The 23612-nt window shown below is 36.4% G+C and overlaps 1 protein-coding gene and 1 pseudogene across 1 annotated transcript; one reads left to right on the top strand and one right to left on the bottom strand.

Moving 5' to 3' along the window:
* The first annotated feature begins 3486 nt into the window (after positions 1-3486).
* Positions 3487-7674, top strand: LOC149157255 (RING-H2 finger protein ATL13-like; annotated as a pseudogene).
* A 13149-nt stretch (positions 7675-20823) lies between these two features.
* Positions 20824-22819, bottom strand: LOC149157256 (RING-H2 finger protein ATL13-like). The gene is made up of 2 exons (XM_089433695.1): positions 22623-22819; positions 20824-21466 (listed from the first exon to the last, which is right to left on the bottom strand). Exons 1-2 carry the CDS (start codon positions 22817-22819, stop codon positions 20824-20826), a joined length of 840 nt encoding a protein of 279 aa, XP_089289821.1.
* Positions 22820-23612: the final 793 nt, after the last annotated feature.

The raw sequence follows: 23612 nt of genomic DNA on the forward strand, positions 1-23612 counted from the left end.
ATTGTTTTTCCCAAAAAAATTGCCATTACCATTAGAGATCTAGAAAATGATTTTAGAAAAATGGTACAATTCCGAGGATGGGAGACACAATTATAACATCAACTGGAGCCTCATTAATAATAATCATATCTATTTTGGTCAAGCCAGGGAAAACCACCCAAAAATTGTTTATATCTTTTATCCAAGTATAACTTGGATGGATTATTATGGAATTCTGCAATATGCCAGAGCTTGGGGAAGAATTTTTATTATAATGTACTATGAAGATGTTGTTTCCCCATTCAGACACTGGAGCCAATGGATGGATTTGTTGATGTATTCATTTGTTCCAAGGAATATGATCTTGGTAAAGTAAGCCCACATTGGACTTTACCTTTTCTTCATAAAGATATGGAAGAAGGCAGTCTGAGATATGATATCTTTTGATATGATCTTATTTATCAAGGTACCACAATATTGATCACCCCTAACATCTCTCCGACAGGCCATCACTTCAACATCAACATCCATTATTTTTTAGAAATCAGTATTCTACCAGCCAATTTTGATAATTTTATAGCATCTTCATCTTTTTCACCTTGCTTTGGACATGAGCCACCTTGGCTCGCTCAAATCATACCTAGAATAAATCTTGGTCCTCATCATGAAGTACCCACTGATTTTGATTATGAATATGACTCTGATAGAAGTCCGAAAGGATAGGATTGGTAGACTCTCATTTCATCTTTCTCGACTTTCGAGGGGTTCACCCATGATTAATATCCTCTGTGTAGCATGGTTTGCTTGCTTTCGTGAGTGGTGCACAACTTACTTGCTTTCGTGGGTTCCTCCTCAGGAATCTCCACTATGTTTACTTTTTCGTAATCTTCTTTACTTGATTTCATGGGTTCCTCCTCAGGAATCTCCATTATGTTTACTTTTCTGTAATCTTCTTTACTTGCTTTCGTGGGTTCCTCCTCAGGAATCTCCACTGTGTTTAATTTTTTGTAATCTTCTTTACTTTCTTTCGTGGGTTCCTTCTCAGGAATCTCCATTGTGTAAAATTTTCCATAGTCCGCTTTAAGTCTTATCTATAGAAGGACCTTGTGAAAGTCATATCTTTAAGGAAAATCCTGGATGATTTGTTTTAGATATGATTCGAAATGAGCATGTCTTTAAGGACATACCTGGATTATTTCTTTTGGGGTTGATTTGAAATGAATAATCTAGAGAAACTAGACTTCCCTAAAAATTCCTATATAAAGGAAGGAAGGGCTCAGTATTAATTACTTGTAAAATGATCAGAATATTTCTATAATAGAAAAGAAGGATTTCGGTGTGAATCACAATTGAGTTTTTGTGAATTTCTCTGTGATTGTTTCTTTGTGAGGTTCTATCAGTGTGAATCGCAATTGAGTTTCTGCGAATTTCTCTATGATTATTTCTTTGTGAGCTTCTACGGTGTGAATCACAAAAGTGGTACTCAGGAATATATATATACATATATATATGCGAGGTTAAGAGGCTCTAAGGAAGAGTTGAGGATCATAGAGGATTCATCGAATCCTAGAATGAGAATTGATAATTAAAATGAATAAAGGAAATAATAATAACAATAATCCCATTCTTCTGACAATACAAGAAGAGTTGGATTAGAGTGTAACAAACGGTCCACCGAGGCAGGTGGGGTAAGGTTGTTATAGATTTAAGCCAATCCATTTCTGGGTTTTTGTGGGTTCGGTGAGAGCATCTCGTGAATAAAATTTCAAAGCATTCTGAAGAGTATTCAGCCCTGAGATCATCATTCCAGTGAATAGCCAACAAGAAATTATTTATGGGTAGTGCGCAGATCACTTCGAGGACACTTCCACACTTGGGTTTGAGCTCTTTCCTAGTTTTTCTTAGCTTTCATAGCAAGCCTAGGTTATATCATTTCAACTCATTTTATGTATTTGTTCTCAATATATTAATAAAATGGCTCACAATCTTTTGTTGGTGTTTATTGTGTTTTGATTTGGGTTGTGATTCCTTATCTCTTTTGTTGTTCCTTGTACAATGTTTTGGTATTACTGTTAATTTTTCCATTAGGAATATTAGAACTTTTATGTAAATGGAGTTTTCGATTGGTATTGTAGTGCACATTTGCTCCAGTTCAGATGCGAAGGAGTTACAAGGTTTATATGCTTTTGGGGTATGTTTATTTCTTGCCACAGGTGCTTCTACACAGTTGGTGTGGGGTATGAAAAATATGGAGCAAAAGAGTGGCATGACCTAAAGGCCTGTTATGGGTCTCTGTGTAAGTCCTCACAGACCCTCTCTTCGATGTTTAGTATATGCTCTATTTAGACATTTATGGTTATGATTGGTAGTTTTTTCTCATTAAATTTTTGGGTCTTTCCTTCTCAAATTATGGAATTCCATTTTTCTAGATCTGAGCTAAGTAAAGGTCAAAGCGGGTAGGCTCAAGTTCCTTTTCAAATTTTTATAAAAAAATTATATGGGAAGACCTTAATATTTTGGGTGAGGAACTTAGACATTGTTAAAAAATGAAAAAAAGTAATGGGAATAAATGGGCATACCAGTCCTTTCAAAAAATATACAATTTGAGGGGAGGGTTCTTGAAAATTTAAGCCGTATTAAAGAATATCATATACAAAGGGAATCCACTATTATACTGAATATGGGGATGAGAGGTATTAAAAAAAGGAACAACCACCTCTTTTAAAGAGGTATTAAAAAAAAAAACCCTCCACCTCTATAGAATAAATACAAAACATCTCGGGACAATACTATCCTTGAACAAATGGAGCTCCCCCCAATAGTGGAAATTGATTTTGCAGAGGCAAATACCCTCTTCTCTACCATGCAAAAAAGGCAACCATTTGTTGATTTAATGGGTTTTGGCCAAAACCAAAAGCATTACATCAATGGATATTCTCCTCATGGACAACTAACTATGACCTATACCTATGCTCCAAAGGATTCTTCATTTTACATTTTGATACAGAGAAAGAATATGATTTTGTTTTAAATGAAGGGCCTTGGTTTTGGGGAAATGTTGAACTCTTTATAACCCCATGGTTCTCAGAATTTGATGCAACAAACATGGTGGTCTCAAAAATGTCGGTTTGTGTAGGCTCGCAAATCTTCCTCTTTCTGTTTTGCACCATAAGGTTCTAGAGGATGTAGGTAACACTTTGGGAAAATTCAAAAAGAGGGACAGTGACAGAACTGAGAAAGGCATTTTCACCTTTGCTAGAATATGCATGGAGATTGATTTAAGAAAAGGCTTACTAAATCACATTATTCTGAAACACAAAGATATCCAGTGGTCCTAATTTATGGACTACGAGAACACAATTTCAAATGTAGGTACTATTTCCAAACAAGACATTTGAAGAACAGATGCCCACACATAAAAAAACTCCCAAAAAAAAGGCAAATAACCTAAGAGGATGGTAGTTTACAAACATATATACTCTTGAGATGGAAGAAGAACAAGAAATCATGGAAAATTTAGAAAAAGAGGAAGGGGGCATTCAAGATCATATTGATACTACTTATAATCAGTGTGGGACATACGCAATCCCGATACAGGTGACAAAATTAGAACAAAAAATGAATCAAAGGGAGGATGAAATAGGGGGTATAAAGCAAGCCCATGTGTCAGAAGGATTAGAATCAGACAAAGAAAACCCACCAGAGTCATCGATGGGTGTTTTGGCCCTGTTTCCAGTGGATCCCAAGCTCGAGGTCTGGCACGTGGTCCAAAAGAAGAAGGGAAAGAAGGGGAATACTGGTGATGCATACATTATTTATTCTCCCTAATTGTACTATATTTATTTTTATTTTTTACTTTTTTGTCGGAAGAATGTAAGCATATACACTAGTAATATAATCAATGAAATGATTAACCACACAAGGATTTGGGTAGATCCTTGATGAATGCACACTTTTTGTGTGTATATATAAAATGTATTTTCTTTTCAATATGAATGAAATAACGAGTTTCTTTTTGCAGGAAAAAAATGTAAAAATTAGTGTTTTTTTGATTTGGTATAAATATCATTTTGTTGTCTTTTTTATTTTTAAACTATAATGTACTAATCATTCACATTATAAACAAAAATAGAGTACAAGCATTAGAGTGAGGAATAATAGCCTATAGGAAAGAAACCACTCAACAACTCCGAGTTTCACCAATTTGGCCATTATGGAAATAATCTAAACAAAAATATATAGAAACAAAGGTCCCAAAATAGGTCCATGCATCTTTCTATTAACCTATGCCTAAGATATTGACAAAAAATACAATAGATAAAATGAAAAAAATCCTTAACTAGAATATATGGCCTATATTTGTTGAGATAGTGTCATTATTCCATATTCCTCAGTAGTAGTGGTAAGGGGAATGCTAGCTAACAACAAGTCCGTTACTCAATCTACCTTGTCTAAGATGACGGGGTTGGTAGTATTTTCCCCAAATGGTTCTACCTATCCCACCTTTAGGTCTCCCTTCAAAGTTAGTTCCACTTTGAAGTAGATTCCATTACCCCCTAGCACATCAATTTGAATTTTCTTTGAAAAATTCTCAATTCTTGAAGAGCATCATCGTGAAGAGCTTGAGCTCTCTCCATTGCTTAAGCTAAAATGACATGGGTTGTCTAAAATATATGTTCAATCCTTTCAAACTTTGTGTCCTTGGTGCATGAGTGAAGGGGTTTTGATAGCCAACCTTCCAACTCATCTAAAACTTTCCTTCTATTAATCCTTTACATTTTTCCTGGCCTAGGGGTGATCAATCACTGTCATTTGGTGGAGCCTGCGTGTGATCAATCACTGTCATTTGGTGCATACTAGGGAATTGGGATCGATCATGTGGAATATGGACATAATTAGCATGTGCATAATTATAGTGAATTAGGGAGAAATATTTATGCAATTGGGATCGATCATGTGGATTATGGACATAGTGAGCATGTGGATAATTATAGAGAATTAGCGAGAAATATCTATACAAGTAGTTCGTCAATTTGTAAGTGTACATACAGAGAATTAATCAGGAATCGTAAAAGAATATTTGAGCTTAGGGTGTATGGGTGATGAAATGCAATTTCTTTTCTTTTAGTGCTTTTTATTATGAATTATTATAATTTTTATTATTAATATTTTTCATGGTTTTTATTATTAGTTATTTTTGTATTTTTGAATTGTTATTCGAGTTGAATTATTAACATAATACATGATTTTTGTTTGTATTAAAAAATAAATCCCAAAAAAAAAAGTTTAATGTAAAATGGTTGATACTTTTTAAAATTTTAATTTTAAAATTATTATAATATATAGGAGTAGTCTACCTAGGCGGTAGAATGGCCCGTTTTCCGTCACCGGCCGGAAAATCGTCCGGCTCCGGCCACCGGGAATGTCTCCGCCCTCCGCCACCCTCCCCTATCTCCGCCACCCTCCTTCTCCGCTTCTAGGTAGACTACTCCTCAGTCAATCAGCTGACATCGCCGGGACCCCTCTCCGTTACCGTCCGCTTAGCTCGCCTCCGTTACCGTCCGCCGCCTGCATTAATGTTATCGCGCTCAATTTCAATTTTGAACTACCGCCATACCCTCCCTCCCCTGCTTGCAACACCTAACAACCTGCATCTCAACATCCCCTGCTTCCACGCGCACACAGAACCACAGAAATCCCCAATTCACCGCACTGAGCATTTCCGGTGATCATCCTCAACTGTGGTCGAGCACCCTGTCCACCACCGAGCATCGACACAGCGAACTCTGCATCTTCAAGAATAGTGCGCTTTTCGGATGACCGGAATCTCCGAAAAGTGGCACTATAGCCTATTCCGTTTTCACTAGCAGAAGCAGCAAGGTGGTCAGTTTTCCACTACAGTACTGCAACTTCCTCATTTTTCCCACCTCCTCAAGCTTATCCTTCTGACTTCAGTTCCCATCCTGTGAATCCACCATCCAAACAGCTCGATGACGACAACCAAATTAGCCCAAGCATTGTTCTGATAATTATAATCCTGACAGTACATTTTTTCTCGCTTTAGTCTTCACGTTTTAATCAGATACTTGGCAAGAGCTCCCAATAGAGACTCCAACAGCTCAGGGGGCATAGGTGCAATCGAAGGGCAACTGCAGCAGCTGTTTCATCTCCATGACGCAGGGGTTGACCAGGCATTCATTGATGCATTACCAGTCTTTCTATACAAGGCTGTCAAGGGACTCAAAGAAGGTTCGGATTGTGCAATTTGTCTGCATGAGTTTCAAGCAGAATATAAGATACGTTTGCTTCCCAAGTGCAGCCATGCTTTTCATTTAGAATGCATTGAGACCTGGTTGTTATCTCATTCCACTTGCCCATTGTGTAGAGAAAGTCTGCTGCAGTATTTCTCAAATCTCCCCACTGCAGGTCCAGGATTGAGATTTGAGTCAGGGGATGAAAATAGAGACAGAGAAGCTGAGGAACAATCCCATTTGCAGGACCATTTGGCGTTTTGTGGAGATATACAACAAGTGGGGATTAACCAGTTTCAATCTCAGGCCCCTCAAGGCCCAGAAGAGCCATGTAATCTTCAGGTGCAGGATAACAACGAAAGGGGGAAGGTTATGGTAATGCCTATAAAACTTGGCAAATTTAGGAATACCGTAGATAGTAGAAAGAGTGAAACAGGAAATGTTCGAGGAAGTAGCAGGGACGTTCGGAGATGATACGTAGTCATAGCGGTTGCCCCTTGTAGAAGGCAAACGGCCATTAGACTACTATTGACACCAGGGCATAGACATGCTTTCTCAGAATGCATACCACAATATGCAGAAATGAGCCACAACCAACTGACTCCTTCCCCGGACTTTGTCTCTGAGAGCAGAACATTAATCAAGGTCAATCAGTCGCATACATGGAGAGATGGAGATGCATTTGTGGATATAGATCTGGAAAGTGAGGGTCACAGGACGACTGAGGTAAACGAGAGAAACGTTGAGATCAGCAACAGTAACAGGTGGCGTAAAATGAATACAGGGGAACAACCAGGATCACTGGAGAAGTTGGGTCGTTCGAGGAGAGCTTTCTCTTTCAGATTAGGTGTATTAGGTGATGTCAAACCTAGGCAACCGGGGCCAATAGACGCTCAATGTCTGAGACAGAAGTATTTGCAGGATGGAAGGATGATGCCGGTCTTATAAGGGAGGCCAAGGCCAAGGCCAACTTGAATGTGTGTGAAGTTGTGAACCAATACCTGATAGGGAGAATTCCAGTACAGATTATACAACAAGCACCAGCGAGGTCACTGCATCTTTTGGGATGAGGACTATCAATTGGTTAGTGGGTAGACAAAAACGAGCAGTTCCTCCATCTGCATCTGCAACATGGTATGTGGCAGAACAAAAGTGATTTGTATTAAAAACGAACATGTTTTGTGATTTTACTTTTTATCACCAAAAAAAGTTTCCATTCCTGCAACTGTCTCTCTTCTTGAAAGCCTTACTCTCTGTCAAAGCACTATTTATTACATATACTGTACATCAAATTTTCTATTCCAGTTATCTGAAAAATATTAAATATCTTTGTAGCTAATGATTTTAAGAAATTTGTTATATTGCCTTGAAGCACTATTTTTTAAATATATCAATGTATCATACATCAAATTTTCTATTCCAGTTAGCTGAAAAATATTAAATATGTTTGTATGTAATGCTTTAACAATTTTGTTATATTGCTACTACTCACAGTAGTTTAATTTCGATAATCTTTTCATGCTTTGAGGGAATGTTGTTGGCTTGCTTTCATCTCAGAGAGGTCATGGAAATTTCAGGCCTAGAACATGTCATTTTGCTCTGCTTAATATTTTTCTTCTTGTTAGATCTTATTAGTTGTTTCTTTCTTAAATATTCAGTTTATATCACATATCACATTTTGTGAAGACGATGTAAGGTTTAAAATCCGATTGTTATGCAATTCACCTGATGTAGACCCCTATAGAGGTTGAGTTTTTCACTGAATATGGTGAAGAAAATCACTACAAGATTCAGGAGGTTATAGGAAAAGGAAGCTATGGTGTTGTATGCTCTGTAATTGATACTCACATTGGGGAGAAAGTTGCAATCAAGAAAATAAATGACATCTTTGAACATATTTCTGATGCAACCCGGATTTTACTTGACATTAAGCTTTTGAGGCTGTTGCGACATTATGATATTGTTGAAATCAAACACATTATGTTAAGGTGGGAATCCAAAGACATTTACGTGGTATTTGAACATATGGAATTAGATCTACACCGGGTTTTTAAGGCAAATGATGACTCGATGCCGGAACATTATAAATTTTCCTTGTACCAACTTCTACGAGCTCTGAAGTACATACATACTCGTAGCTTTCTTTTGCTAATATTCTTATTTCTAAATAAGTTTAAACTTGGGAAAGGGTTTATGCATTCTCATTGCTGACTATATTTACGTGAGTAGGCAATATTCAGTTACTGTTCTATTAAAATTGTGATTGTTGCTTTTATGCCACAGGGCTTTTGTCTAATTTTCAGCTAGTCTCACTGTTTTTTAATGAATACTTACGGTATGAAAATTAATATGTATATATAACTTATTTCCGTTTTGCCTTCCTTTAGTTTACAATTTTGTTATATTGCGTTGACTTAGATACTAAGTAGTCAGCCATATCATAGCTATTGTTGATTATTGAAGTGTATGCTTTGGTTGTTTAAAACATCTGAAAGTTATCCTCTTGTTTACTGCATGTAAAATTTGTTTACAGCAGGCTGAGGGCATACAAAAACATATATAGTGAGTAACAACCAAAATCCAATTTTCATAACCGTGGTCATTTATTTTTATGCGGTTTTGTACATTATAACAAATCTGCAAGTAAATGATATTAGTTTTTGAATTTAAATGTATGTTACTGTTTGAATTAAAATGAAGCAGGTTGTTTTTCATCATATTAGTGTAAAAAATGATTTTGTAGGGTCGTTTTAAATGAATTTAAATGAATTTGGTAAAAAAGTTGAATGTTGATAAGTCAAGCTATTAAGTTTAGAAGGAGAAATATTTGTTCAATTTATATATGGAAACAAACAAATATTGTATCTCAATATAAGAGTTGGTCTAGTGATAGATTAAAAATGAGATGTCAAAGAAGACGATTTGTTAGATAAACTATTAGTCATTCATGTTTGGGTAAAGAAAAGGTAATAAACAAGTTGTGGCAAAAATAAAGATGAAACATTGTCATATGTATGAGCAAGTAAGATAGAAGCAATTAGTTTAGTATGAAGATTTGAGTTGCTTATGAAACTTGTTGAGTTTGCCAAAACAAAAATGTAGTTATATTAAAGATGTTTTAGAGCATCACCAAAAAGGAGTGTATTGTAGGTTGATAGAACTCTGAGACAAAGCACATCAAAGCTATAAATGTAGATGCGAATTTTTGTAATTCTTTGTCTCAAAGATCCTATAAAATACACAAGATCACTCTTGTTGCTACAACACGTCTTGGGCGTTCTCTTATTGTTGTTCTCAAGTTGTTCCTATTGACTTTAGGCAACAACTCTTTAAGGCTAAATTCATAATGACTTGAAATCTCTTTTTGAAGGAGTCACAATTCTTCTTTGATTTCCCTTTTCAACATCTTTGAATTCCTTTGTTCTAAAAGACAATACACCATTTCCCAAGTCCAAATAATGCAAAATGCTTGCCAGTTTATGTTTCAAGAGTTGTAGCACATGACAGAGTACAAAAAATATTACATGTATTGAGGACTCTACACAGATCACACTTGAAAAGAGGTGGCCAATTGTGCTTGCATTTTAAAAAATGTAGCTATAAAATTCTTCATAAAATAGATAACATGTGACCAAGTACAATGCCCTTTTAGATAAAGAGTCCAATGTTGTGTTCAATTTACAATGAATATGATGAAAACTAATAATCCTGAAACTTTCCTTCATCTCTAGAATCCTTGATTTACAGTAATCCAAATTGAAGACCTCAAACTGAGTTGTACCTGCAAATCAATCTATCGTACATTTGGAATCACTAAGAATTTGAAAACGTCTTATTTTTTTTTAAGTTGGCAAGATACATAAATGCCTAGCAAGCAATCATTTAGACTTTTGACTTTGTACTTTTTTTCAATACTAATTCTATATTGGTAGGACAATCCAAATTGAAGACCTCAAACTGAGTTGTACTTGTGAAACAATCTATCGCACATTTGGAATCACTAACAATTTGAAAACATCTTATATTTTTTTAAGTTTGCAAGATACATAAATGCCTAGCAAGCAATCATTTAGACTTTTGAATTTGTACTTTTTTCTAATACTAATTCTATATTGGTAAGACTTGTTTCCTGCTAGTTTGAGAAGACCGCCAACCCTATATCTTTTTTCTTGAGTTGTACCATCAAAGAAACCCACTCGATAATACTATAACGGAAATGTGTTCGACTTTTCTTTTCTTTTCTTTTTTGTTTCATATTGAAGAGCCATAATTGCAGGAGTTTAAATACCAATATTAATTGTTGTGTTTTTTAAAATAACCTTGTTTTTTAAGATCCATACATATAAGATGAACATGCTTGCTTGGCTCTCTTGCAATTCTTCCAAATTTAAAAGAGTATAACTTTAGAAGAGTCTAAAATGGTGAACAAGCTTTGGGTGATCAAAGCCTCCATGTGGAATTATGCTATGGAAGCCCATAATTAAATAGAATGCCACAAAGATAAAAAAGGTGTAATGATTCCTAATCTTAAAATTCCAATAATTTTAAAACTTCCTCAAAAGTGACATGTCTTATCTTTTATTTAATGACTGTAACTTGTAAGACTAAATTCTATTTTGCAACGAACAAAAAAATATCCAAAATTTCTTCATAAATTTTACAAAAACTAGACAAATTTGAACAAATCTTTTTTTCAAATTAAATTTTATTTTATAATACAAACTTAATAAAACACCTCAATCTATTTGGTAACATTAATCAAAGTATGTATTGAAACAAAGTATCTATATTATCATCTCACAATTTAGGAATTCAATACCAAAACAAAAAAAAAAATCCCTCACCCTAAAATACATGTACAAGCCAAACTATGAGATATAACATGTAAATCAACCAAATTAAAGAGAATTTAGATGTAAAATCTGGCAAATAAATAAGTTTGTACTCAAACATTGATGATGTATATTATATGACGAGGATTTATATATAATTTTGGTATCTTGAGATATTTTTTCCAATAAAATTTATATTTTATATTTTTTTAGTTGTATAAATCAATTAACATAGGTGAAGAGGATTATTTTTTGAGGGAAGAATCTTAGTTTTGTTTTTTTTAATCTTATAATTTAAATAGAGAATAATATAACTGGTAAATTATTTTGAAGATGTATTAGAAGTATAGTTGGAAAATTATCTGAAGAAATTTTTGAAGGGGTAATATTTTGGTTTTTGGATAGAAAGTTTCAATTGTAACCGAGAAACAAGGTGTCAAAGGGCTACTTTCTTTAGTGCATTCCAATACTAAAGTTTTGAAGGTACTGAGAAAGTAGTCAGGAGGTTTGAGACTAGTGACATTGTCACATTCATTAATGGGGCCTAGTGACCCAACATGTGCTTAGAGTTGGAGAATGTAGTAGAGCAACTATTAATTCAAATTCTCCTTAACCTTAATAATTGCTTGTGAACTTTAGTTATCTTCTTATGTTTCTTTATTAGATCTTTTCATCAAACAATTATCAAGAATGAAAACAATAAAGATAATAAACACAAGTATTAGGCTCCAAGCTAGGGAAAAACCCCTCCAAGGGAAAAATCCAAAAAAATCTCCTCTCCTTATAGAATCTGCTTCAAATGAGAAAACCAAGACCCAAACCCAAGATCGAGTCCTCCTACAAGCACCAAGTCAACCCTCTAACAAAGCCTTTCCAAGATGACAAAAATCAGCGTCGAGTCAACAAGAGTCAACTCTCTTTAAACATGTTCCAATCACAGATTTCAGCCCTCTATCTTAGAAATTCGGATCTGCAGTAAGTTCAGAATTTCGGCCTGCAATTTTTGGCCTTCCTACAGCATAACAGAAACCCTAATTTGCACATGTGAGAGAGAGACCAAAATCAAAGTCTTCTTCCTTCGCTTTGCTTTTCTCCTTCTCTCCTTGTCTCTTTGCTCTTGTTTCATCCTCCTTCTATTGCAGATCAAACTTGAATGTGTGAGTGTCAAATGAGGTTGAAGTTCCTTCTATATATAGCCTTTCCAAGAGGTAGAATGAGCCTCTCTAGGCCAACTTGTCCTTGACTAGGGCTGACTTGTGCTTGGAGGATCATGGGACTTTTTAGACTCAAAATCATTAAATTTTACATGTTACAACTTTCCCAATCGGGTCTTATATAATTGAAAAGGACTCTCTTGACTCAAGAAAAATAATCTTTTGACATGACAAACCCTAGAAGCATTAAGAACATGCTTGACCTATTTTGACCAACAAAATGGAGCATAAAACCCATGCTTGAAATTATATTTTTCTTTCCTTTTTTTCTTGTAACGTAAGATATACATAATGACTTGAGTACATTGACAATTATGAATACAAAAACTAGTTACATTTTCCAACACTTAGGATACTGGCACTAATCGAGATATGAGTATTGAAGGAGGCACTTATTCATATAAAGAATGACAGAGTCCTATCCTAACCCCTTCACTTTGATACATTATTAATGTATGTGGCTTATTAGTCTCCTCGTGAGATGACCAAGTGGTTGGCCCAATGGGATGTTATCTCCTCCACTTGGTTCCAAATCCCATTGGGGAACATCTTTAGCCCCTTGTGATAAGGCCCAAGGAGTAGCTCCCAAACCGTTATGGAGTCTTGACTCTTGCTAAGTCATTAATTCTTGGTATATTTGTCTTACGGGTCGTTGGATATACTCTTGGTGTTATAGTGGCAATCACTAGGTTTGATCTTGGGCCTCGCCTACATTATTCGAACAAGTTACCAATTCACCATGGTAAAAAAATAAAATGTTTGTGGCCTATTGAATAATTAGTTAATAGTCACTCGTAAAAATCGTATGGTCCTCTTAGTTAATAAGCTCCAAATTAATTAGCAGATTCTCATTATAAGTGGGTCCACACACACACACACACACACATATATATGTGTGTGTGTGTGAGGCCTATTAAATAGTTAGTTAATAGCCACTCATTGTAAAAATGGTATGGTCCTCTTCGTTAATAAGATCCAAATCAATTAGTAGGCTCTCAATATAAGTGGGTTCGTTTATATATATATGGAATAGAAGGTTGTGTAATGTTTTTTTGAGAATTGCTTTTGAAGGTTACCCTCTTGAAGAAGCAAGTGAACATAGATTTGTAATTTTTATTATCAAAGAGATTTTTCTTTTTGGGGCTCTCTCTCTCTCTCTCTCTCTCTTTCTTTTAATATGTTCATTGGTTTTGCACTATATTTCATGTGAATTACATTACAAATTGTAGCAAAGCTCTTTCTTCAACATGAAGTGAAAGAATTATTGCGTAGAAAGTGGAAGATTTCATTTTATTTTTGTTGATTTTTTATGGAAAAAAGGAGGATTACAACATTTAGGTCAAATTTTTAAACTTTTTGTGTATAATTTAAAAAATATAAACTAAGAATCAAATTCTTATTGACAAATCATCTAAAATGGAGTTCAAGAAGTGAAGTTATTCATAATTTAAAATTGATAAATTTTTTAACACTTTTTACTTCTTCTTCTTCTTTTTTTGTGAAGGTTGTATTTTACAAATTGGATATTTTTTTTGTAGAGAGCACATATTTCAATCAAATTAGTGTGATTTGATAGAGAACACATATTTTAGTGAAACTAGTGTCATTAGATCTATCAAAGCTCTGACATTTCATATTTGGGTCATAATAACTAATTTAAGAAATATAGTGAAAGTTGCAATTATTTTACATTTTTAGCTTTAAATCTTACTTTGCACAAGTTATTTTTGGTGATATTAAGATATTTTTCCTGAGGTTATCAAGCTCAATTTTTTTTTCTTTTTTAGATGTGTATTCTAACCTCTTTAAATAACACAATGATCTATCATTCAATGGGTAAAATTGTGGTTGGGGAAGAATACACATTGGAAATACACATGGGTTCACCTTGTTGGAAACCTCTATAACCTTTGGTGGTATTCCTTTGAGCAGTACCGCATTAGATAATAGAAGTATATTGAATATCACTTCCACATACCTTAGGGTATATGGAAAGTCCCCTGGGATATTTGAAACCAACTCTAGAAAAGGCAATTGCATATCTTGTTGTTGTAGTACATCAGGAACCAACATTCAAGGAGACCACTCTTTAGTGCTTGGGTAGTCGAGTAGTATGAATAAGGGCACACTTGAGACTCCTTAGCTTGTTCCTTGAGATATTAGGTTAAGTAATATTGTTGGACCCCACACTTATATTAGAAAGTCATAACACTTAACAGTCCCTTATTCTTAGCATCCAATAATTTATTTTAGCGAAATCACCAATGAAGGAGATTGCCTATAAACATCTTTGTACTTCTTTAGACAACATGGAAACCTTATTTGCTACAAATAAGTTGGAATCAACAGAAGGTCATCTTAAACAATGACAAGACAACATAAATGGGTTCGAAGAGAAGTCCAATATGAAGTTAAATGAGAGATTTGACAACTTTGAAAAATTATGATTGAGTAGTTGTGAAATATAATATTAGAGCTAAAATCATACCAAGGGAAAACCATATGATTGTGCAACAAATTGAGCCACGCGAAGAAGAAACTTCTAACTTAGGTCTATTTAGCCACGCAATACTTGTCAGGTCTACACAACAATAAATAAATGGATAATAACATATGCCATCGTTCTCCGAAGGTGGACCTAAACAAATTTGACAGTTTTTACTCATCAATATGGGTTATTCAAATGGAACATTACTACGTCCTCTGGGGTATTGTTGATGACATGATGAAACTTAGTGTGGAGGTCCTATATTTTGATGAATAATTCTAATAGTAGGAATGGCATGAAAAAACCTATTTTGGCTACATTTCCTACAGTCAAGTTGTTAAAGTTTTTTATGCACATTTCTAGAGGGATACTCATTGTTTGGCATGACTTAGCGAGTTACAAAAAACTAGATCAACCATTAAATCTGCAACAACCTTTGAGCAAGTAGCAATAACTTACCAAGTGCCTTCAATAAAGATTGTTCACTAGTGGTCTTAGGAGGAGATTCGAGTGCAAGTTAGAATGCAACAACTTACTATATGGTTAGAAGCACCCAAGAGGGACCTAGAAGCCAAAATGGTGATTAATGTGCAAATAAGAAAACCAATCTTCATTCCTTGCACTTGTCCTTCCCAAGGTAATACACCATGCAAAACCCTTATTCATCTCTTTAAGGTACAAATTTTGTCTCCAACAAAAATGACATATTGTAAAAGATGTGGACTCTACTACAATTGTGATGAAAAATATGCTCTAGGTCATAGGTGTAAATAACATAATTTTTTTCAAATTGATATGATTACTTAGGCCTTGATGGAAAACATAACCATTTAAGAGATACTGATATTACAAATTGAAGACACCAACACTTAGAATTAGGTAAATATTGAACCATCATTATCTCCTAAAGAACCTGTAATATCCTTTCCTACATTATTAGATATTTGAACTTCACAAACATCAAAAGTCATAGGACACATCAAGCATCAGAGAGTTATAGTCCTTTTGTAAGTATTCACAATTCCATTCACAAGAGAGTCACGAAAAAAGTCCGTTGTTTTGTACACCTAGTGCAAAACTTTCAAGTCATGATTTTCCAATGGAGGTACGATAAAATGTGGGGGAATATGTTGAAACTTCAAAATCTAGTTCGAAGATTATTAACTCAAAACCAATCTATTTTCCATTGACATGGGTGGTTGTTATAGAGTATTGGGGGCAGAATGACTATGCATGTTGGGACCAATCACAATGGATTTCAAAGAACTCTATATTAGCATCACTAAAGAGGGACATGCACACACCCTTCAAGGGCTTTAGGCAGGCTTCGCTGAAATATCCAACTCCCATTGTATAGATATATTGTTAAATAAATTCCACTCATGAATTAGTGCCCAATTTAATCCCATACAAGTCACGAATAATATGACAAAATAATCCACCTAGATTTGCAATTGATCCTTGAAAAAAATCATCAAGTCTTTGAGAAAATAGAGGGTTTAACCCTTTCTTGAGGAGAGCATGACCACAGAATTCCCTTGATTCTAGGAAGTCAACCACCAAATGTATGTTCTTATCGACATCGTTTTGCAAAAAAGAATGAAATAGAAAATATTATTCAAGAACTACTGGAGGCAACCGTCATATGTCCCAGTACAATCCGTTACTCATCATCAGTAATCATGGTGTTAAAGAAGGAAGGAACTTGGCACATGTGCCCTAATTTTAGGGATCTCATTAAGTTGAAAATCAAGGACAAATTTCCCATTCTAGTTATTGATAATCTCCTTAATGAACCTCATGGAGCAAAGTTTTTCACCTAGCTTGATCTACGTTTAGTATAGCACCAAATCAAGATGAGAGGTAGACATCCTAAATACATCTTTCAGAACACATAGAAGTCATTATAAGTTTCTAGTGATGCATTTAGGTCTTTGTAATGCTCCATACACTTTCCAAAGCCTCGTGAAAAATATTTTTAAATCCTTCCAATGCAATTTTGTGCTGGTCTTATTTGTTGATATATTTATCTTATAGAAAGCAAGGGAATCACAAAAAGAATGTTGATAATTGCTTACATCTCTTGAAAGACAACCAATTATTCAGTAAGTGCTCCAAATGTGCTTTATGAGCCTACATGATACACTAATTGCATGAACGAGTGACGCTGTAAAAAGTCAATACCGTATTTAATGTCAAATATAGATTAGCATTAACATAAAAACAGAGTCCATTTTGAGATGAGAGTATTTGGAAATTACATATATAATTTGTATCATGGTTGATATTTGGTGAATTTAAGAACAATTTTGAGGTTCAGTGAACTTTAGAGAATTTCATAGCGATTAATCAAATTTATAATTCAAAATAATTATATTTCACAACTCAAACTTATAATATCTTCTATATAATGAAATAAATATTAAAGTACAAACAAACTATATAATGAAATAAAGATTAAACTAAAAACAAACTACGTGGTAATTAACCGTTTTACCATCAAACACTGTAACTTGATATCTGTACATAATATTAGGAGTAGGTTGTAGTGTGACTTTTCGGAGATTCTGGTCATTCGAAAAGTGCACTATTCCAACACCAAGTTCACATTGTCAGTCAGTTCGCTAACATTGACGAACCCCTCTCTGTTACCATCTGTCGCCTGCTCCATTACCGTCTAGTTGCATGCATTAACTCGTCGATGCTCCTAACTCATTGCCGCACCATTAACTCACCAACTTCGGGTCACGCTCAATTTGAATTCAATTCCCCTGCATCCCGCGTTCAATACTAACTCCACCGGAATGCCCTGCAACACACTGCTTGCCTAGAGCGCACCCCTACATCCTTGCTTGCCCAAAGCATCAATACAAGTGGAGATCGATTGAGTGTGGAACTAGGTATTACACCCCTTGCCCCCTACTTGATGCATGGATTACTGATTTGGTTTCTAGAGATCAAATTGGCCACCTCTTTTCAAGTGTGATCTGTGTAGAGTCCTCAATACATGTAATATTTTTTGTACTCTGTCATGTGCTACAACTCTTGAAACATAAACTGGCAAGCATTTTGCATTATTTGGACTTGGGAAATGGTGTATTGTCTTTTAGAACAAAGGAATTCAAAGATGTTGAAAAGGGAAATCAAAGAAGAATTGTGACTCCTTCAAAAAGAGATTTCAAGTCATTATGAATTTAGCCTTAAAGAGTTGTTGCCTAAAGTCAATAGGAACAACTTGAGAACAACAATAAGAGAACGCCCAAGACGTGTTGTAGCAACAAGAGTGATCTTGTGTATTTTATAGGATCTTTGAGACAAAGAATTACAAAAATTCGCATCTACATTTATAGCTTTGATGTGCTTTGTCTCAGAGTTCTATCAACCTACAATACACTCCTTTTTGGTGATGCTCTAAAACATCTTTAATATAACTACATTTTTGTTTTGGCAAACTCAACAAGTTTCATAAGCAACTCAAATCTTCATGCTAAACTAATTGCTTCTATCTTACTTGCTCATACATATGACAATGTTTCATCTTTATTTTTGCCACAACTTGTTTATTACCTTTTCTTTACCCAAACATGAATGACTAATAGTTTATCTAACAAATCGTCTTCTTTGACATCTCATTTTTAATCTATCACTAGACCAACTCTTATATTGAGATACAATATTTGTTTGTTTCCATATATAAATTGAACAAATATTTCTCCTTCTAAACTTAATAGCTTGACTTATCAACATTCAACTTTTTTACCAAATTCATTTAAATTCATTTAAAACGACCCTACAAAATCATTTTTTACACTAATATGATGAAAAACAACCTGCTTCATTTTAATTCAAACAGTAACATACATTTAAATTCAAAAACTAATATCATTTACTTGCAGATTTGTTATAATGTACAAAACCGCATAAAAATAAATGACCACGGTTATGAAAATTGGATTTTGGTTGTTACTCACTATATATGTTTTTGTATGCCCTCAGCCTGCTGTAAACAAATTTTACATGCAGTAAACAAGAGGATAACTTTCAGATGTTTTAAACAACCAAAGCATACACTTCAATAATCAACAATAGCTATGATATGGCTGACTACTTAGTATCTAAGTCAACGCAATATAACAAAATTGTAAACTAAAGGAAGGCAAAACGGAAATAAGTTATATATACATATTAATTTTCATACCGTAAGTATTCATTAAAAAACAGTGAGACTAGCTGAAAATTAGACAAAAGCCCTGTGGCATAAAAGCAACAATCACAATTTTAATAGAACAGTAACTGAATATTGCCTACTCACGTAAATATAGTCAGCAATGAGAATGCATAAACCCTTTCCCAAGTTTAAACTTATTTAGAAATAAGAATATTAGCAAAAGAAAGCTACGAGTATGTATGTACTTCAGAGCTCGTAGAAGTTGGTACAAGGAAAATTTATAATGTTCCGGCATCGAGTCATCATTTGCCTTAAAAACCCGGTGTAGATCTAATTCCATATGTTCAAATACCACGTAAATGTCTTTGGATTCCCACCTTAACATAATGTGTTTGATTTCAACAATATCATAATGTCGCAACAGCCTCAAAAGCTTAATGTCAAGTAAAATCCGGGTTGCATCAGAAATATGTTCAAAGATGTCATTTATTTTCTTGATTGCAACTTTCTCCCCAATGTGAGTATCAATTACAGAGCATACAACACCATAGCTTCCTTTTCCTATAACCTCCTGAATCTTGTAGTGATTTTCTTCACCATATTCAGTGAAAAACTCAACCTCTATAGGGGTCTACATCAGGTGAATTGCATAACAATCGGATTTTAAACCTTACATCGTCTTCACAAAATGTGATATGTGATATAAACTGAATATTTAAGAAAGAAACAACTAATAAGATCTAACAAGAAGAAAAATATTAAGCAGAGCAAAATGACATGTTCTAGGCCTGAAATTTCCATGACCTCTCTGAGATGAAAGCAAGCCAACAACATTCCCTCAAAGCATGAAAAGATTATCGAAATTAAACTACTGTGAGTAGTAGCAATATAACAAAATTGTTAAAGCATTACATACAAACATATTTAATATTTTTCAGCTAACTGGAATAGAAAATTTGATGTATGATACATTGATATATTTAAAAAATAGTGCTTCAAGGCAATATAACAAATTTCTTAAAATCATTAGCTACAAAGATATTTAATATTTTTCAGATAACTGGAATAGAAAATTTGATGTACAGTATATGTAATAAATAGTGCTTTGACAGAGAGTAAGGCTTTCAAGAAGAGAGACAGTTGCAGGAATGGAAACTTTTTTTGGTGATAAAAAGTAAAATCACAAAACATGTTCGTTTTTAATACAAATCACTTTTGTTCTGCCACATACCATGTTGCAGATGCAGATGGAGGAACTGCTCGTTTTTGTCTACCCACTAACCAATTGATAGTCCTCATCCCAAAAGATGCAGTGACCTCGCTGGTGCTTGTTGTATAATCTGTACTGGAATTCTCCCTATCAGGTATTGGTTCACAACTTCACACACATTCAAGTTGGCCTTGGCCTTGGCCTCCCTTATAAGACCGGCATCATCCTTCCATCCTGCAAATACTTCTGTCTCAGACATTGAGCGTCTATTGGCCCCGGTTGCCTAGGTTTGACATCACCTAATACACCTAATCTGAAAGAGAAAGCTCTCCTCGAACGACCCAACTTCTCCAGTGATCCTGGTTGTTCCCCTGTATTCATTTTACGCCACCTGTTACTGTTGCTGATCTCAACGTTTCTCTCGTTTACCTCAGTCGTCCTGTGACCCTCACTTTCCAGATCTATATCCACAAATGCATCTCCATCTCTCCATGTATGCGACTGATTGACCTTGATTAATGTTCTGCTCTCAGAGACAAAGTCCGGGGAAGGAGTCAGTTGGTTGTGGCTCATTTCTGCATATTGTGGTATGCATTCTGAGAAAGCATGTCTATGCCCTGGTGTCAATAGTAGTCTAATGGCCGTTTGCCTTCTACAAGGGGCAACCGCTATGACTACGTATCATCTCCGAACGTCCCTGCTACTTCCTCGAACATTTCCTGTTTCACTCTTTCTACTATCTACGGTATTCCTAAATTTGCCAAGTTTTATAGGCATTACCATAACCTTCCCCCTTTCGTTGTTATCCTGCACCTGAAGATTACATGGCTCTTCTGGGCCTTGAGGGGCCTGAGATTGAAACTGGTTAATCCCCACTTGTTGTATATCTCCACAAAACGCCAAATGGTCCTGCAAATGGGATTGTTCCTCAGCTTCTCTGTCTCTATTTTCATCCCCTGACTCAAATCTCAAGCCTGGACCTGCAGTGGGGAGATTTGAGAAATACTGCAGCAGACTTTCTCTACACAATGGGCAAGTGGAATGAGATAACAACCAGGTCTCAATGCATTCTAAATGAAAAGCATGGCTGCACTTGGGAAGCAAACGTATCTTATATTCTGCTTGAAACTCATGCAGACAAATTGCACAATCCGAACCTTCTTTGAGTCCCTTGACAGCCTTGTATAGAAAGACTGGTAATGCATCAATGAATGCCTGGTCAACCCCTGCGTCATGGAGATGAAACAGCTGCTGCAGTTGCCCTTCGATTGCACCTATGCCCCTTGAGCTGTTGGAGTCTCTATTGGGAGCTCTTGCCAAGTATCTGATTAAAACGTGAAGACTAAAGCGAGAAAAAATGTACTGTCAGGATTATAATTATCAGAACAATGCTTGGGCTAATTTGGTTGTCGTCATCGAGCTGTTTGGATGGTGGATTCACAGGATGGGAACTGAAGTCAGAAGGATAAGCTTGAGGAGGTGGGAAAAATGAGGAAGTTGCAGTACTGTAGTGGAAAACTGACCACCTTGCTGCTTCTGCTAGTGAAAACGGAATAGGCTATAGTGCCACTTTTCGGAGATTCCGGTCATCCGAAAAGCGCACTATTCTTGAAGATGCAGAGTTCGCTGTGTCGATGCTCGGTGGTGGACAGGGTGCTCGACCACAGTTGAGGATGATCACCGCAAATGCTAAGTGCGGTGAATTGGGGATTTCTGTGGTTCTGTGTGCGCGTGGAAGCAGGGGATGTTGAGATGCAGGTTGTTAGGTGTTGCAAGCAGGGGAGGGAGGGTGTGGCGGTAGTTCAAAATTGAAATTGAGCGCGATAACATTAATGCAGGCGGCGGACGGTAACGGAGGCGAGCTAAGCGGACGGTAACGGAGAGGGGTCCCGGCGATGTCAGCTGATTGACTGAGGAGTAGTCTACCTAGAAGCGGAGAAGGAGGGTGGCGGAGATAGGGGAGGGTGGCGGAGGGCGGAGACATTCCCGGTGGCCGGAGCCGGACGATTTTCCGGCCGGTGACGGAAAACGGGCCATTCTACCGCCTAGGTAGACTACTCCTAATATATATATTTTTTAAAATTTAATATTAATATCAAAATATTATTATTATAATTATTATTATCAAATATTATTATTATTATTATTTTTTTTTTTAAGTAAGGTTAATCTATTAATATGATACAAAAAGTAGTTACAGTGTTTCTTGGCCGTAAAGGGACCCGGCTTCAATCAACACGCAGCCATGAAAGTTGTCTGAGACTGCCCCAACAAAGGGGAAACCAGTTCAGAGGAAAATATGTCCAAAATACAACCAAATTTAACCCACAGTTTCCCTGACGAGACCAACCGATCAAAACCAACATCAAAAACCACCCAAAAAACAATAGTTTATCCTGACTGGACCAACCAACCAACAGATTATCCTGAGGACACATAACACTGGACAAAACTAGACCAAGAACTAAAAGAAATGCCACCTGGCAGACGTGACACGCGTCGCAAAGTCTTCCGGAGCAGGTTCCTCCACAATTGGACACGCCCAGTCATCCGGGTTGTCTGACTCGCCACGTCGCACCGCTTGATGGCCTTCCTCCCTGCTTCCTGCCTCAACCTGCGGGCTCGACATGTCAGCCAGATGGCTCTCCACGGCCCGTGTGTCACTTTGAATGCCCATCTCAACATGCGAACTGCGAGCAATGGCTTTACCATGCCTTCTGTTCCGACCTCCATCACCTTCCTATTCGTCATTGTTGCCCCTGTCCCTGCTTGGGCCAGCTCTGTGCGTCTCCTCCGTGGAAATGGTTATGGGAATGTGCTGCTTAGTCTCTTCTGTGATGGAGATGGAGACAGTGGCTACAATAACCAGGCAATTCAAAGAGCTACGGAACCGAAACTGCGTTACCGGATGCGGAGGCAGAGGAAAGGTTGCAGTGGAACAACCGCCGTTTCGCGTCTTGAGCTGTGGAGGCCGGCTCTGCCTCTGCCACTCCTGGTATTCGGACATTGACTTGCAACACTGTGCTGGTGGGGATTTTCGGCAGAGGAGGCAAGGGAAGCAGAGTTATGGCTATGCAAAGCAGGGGAGCGAGAACTTCCGGCTCGCGTGCCACCGCGTCGGCTACGCATTCGGTGGCGGACCATGGTGGAAATGGGAACAGGTAAAGAGTCAGGAGGAGCAAAAGAGGAATTGACAGAAGAGCTCTGCGCAGAAGTTACTGAGCGCTGGAGGACGTGAGCCGAATTGCAGAGGTTTGTATGGGAATGGTGGAAGCCATTACGCAAATCAATACAACTCACAATCCAGCATCTGCGCTCAGTGCTGGTTTGTTCAGTCGGCTCTCCCGCCTGCGGAGGGCATGCACAGTGAAACATGGGCAGAATGACAGGAATGTTCTCCGGCTCCATGGTTATGCAAGTAATGGCCTTGCCTCGACTTGAGTAGGCATTAAATGCCGCCTGCGAGATGC

Source organism: Pinus tabuliformis, chromosome 5_2 (assembly GCF_031772625.1).
Source record: "Pinus tabuliformis cultivar Carrire ecotype Pingquan chromosome 5_2, CPIR1, whole genome shotgun sequence".
Taxonomy (NCBI): domain Eukaryota; kingdom Viridiplantae; phylum Streptophyta; class Pinopsida; order Pinales; family Pinaceae; genus Pinus; species Pinus tabuliformis.

Excerpts from the sequence above, each read along its gene's own strand:
- LOC149157256 (XM_089433695.1), bottom strand. The coding sequence starts at position 22,819 with ATGGGCATTCAAAGTGACACACGGGCCGTGGAGAGCCATCTGGCTGAC. Across the intron at positions 21,467-22,622 it reads ACGCGTGTCACGTCTGCCAG|ATACTTGGCAAGAGCTCCCA; the intron begins GTGGCATTTCTT and ends CGTTTTAATCAG.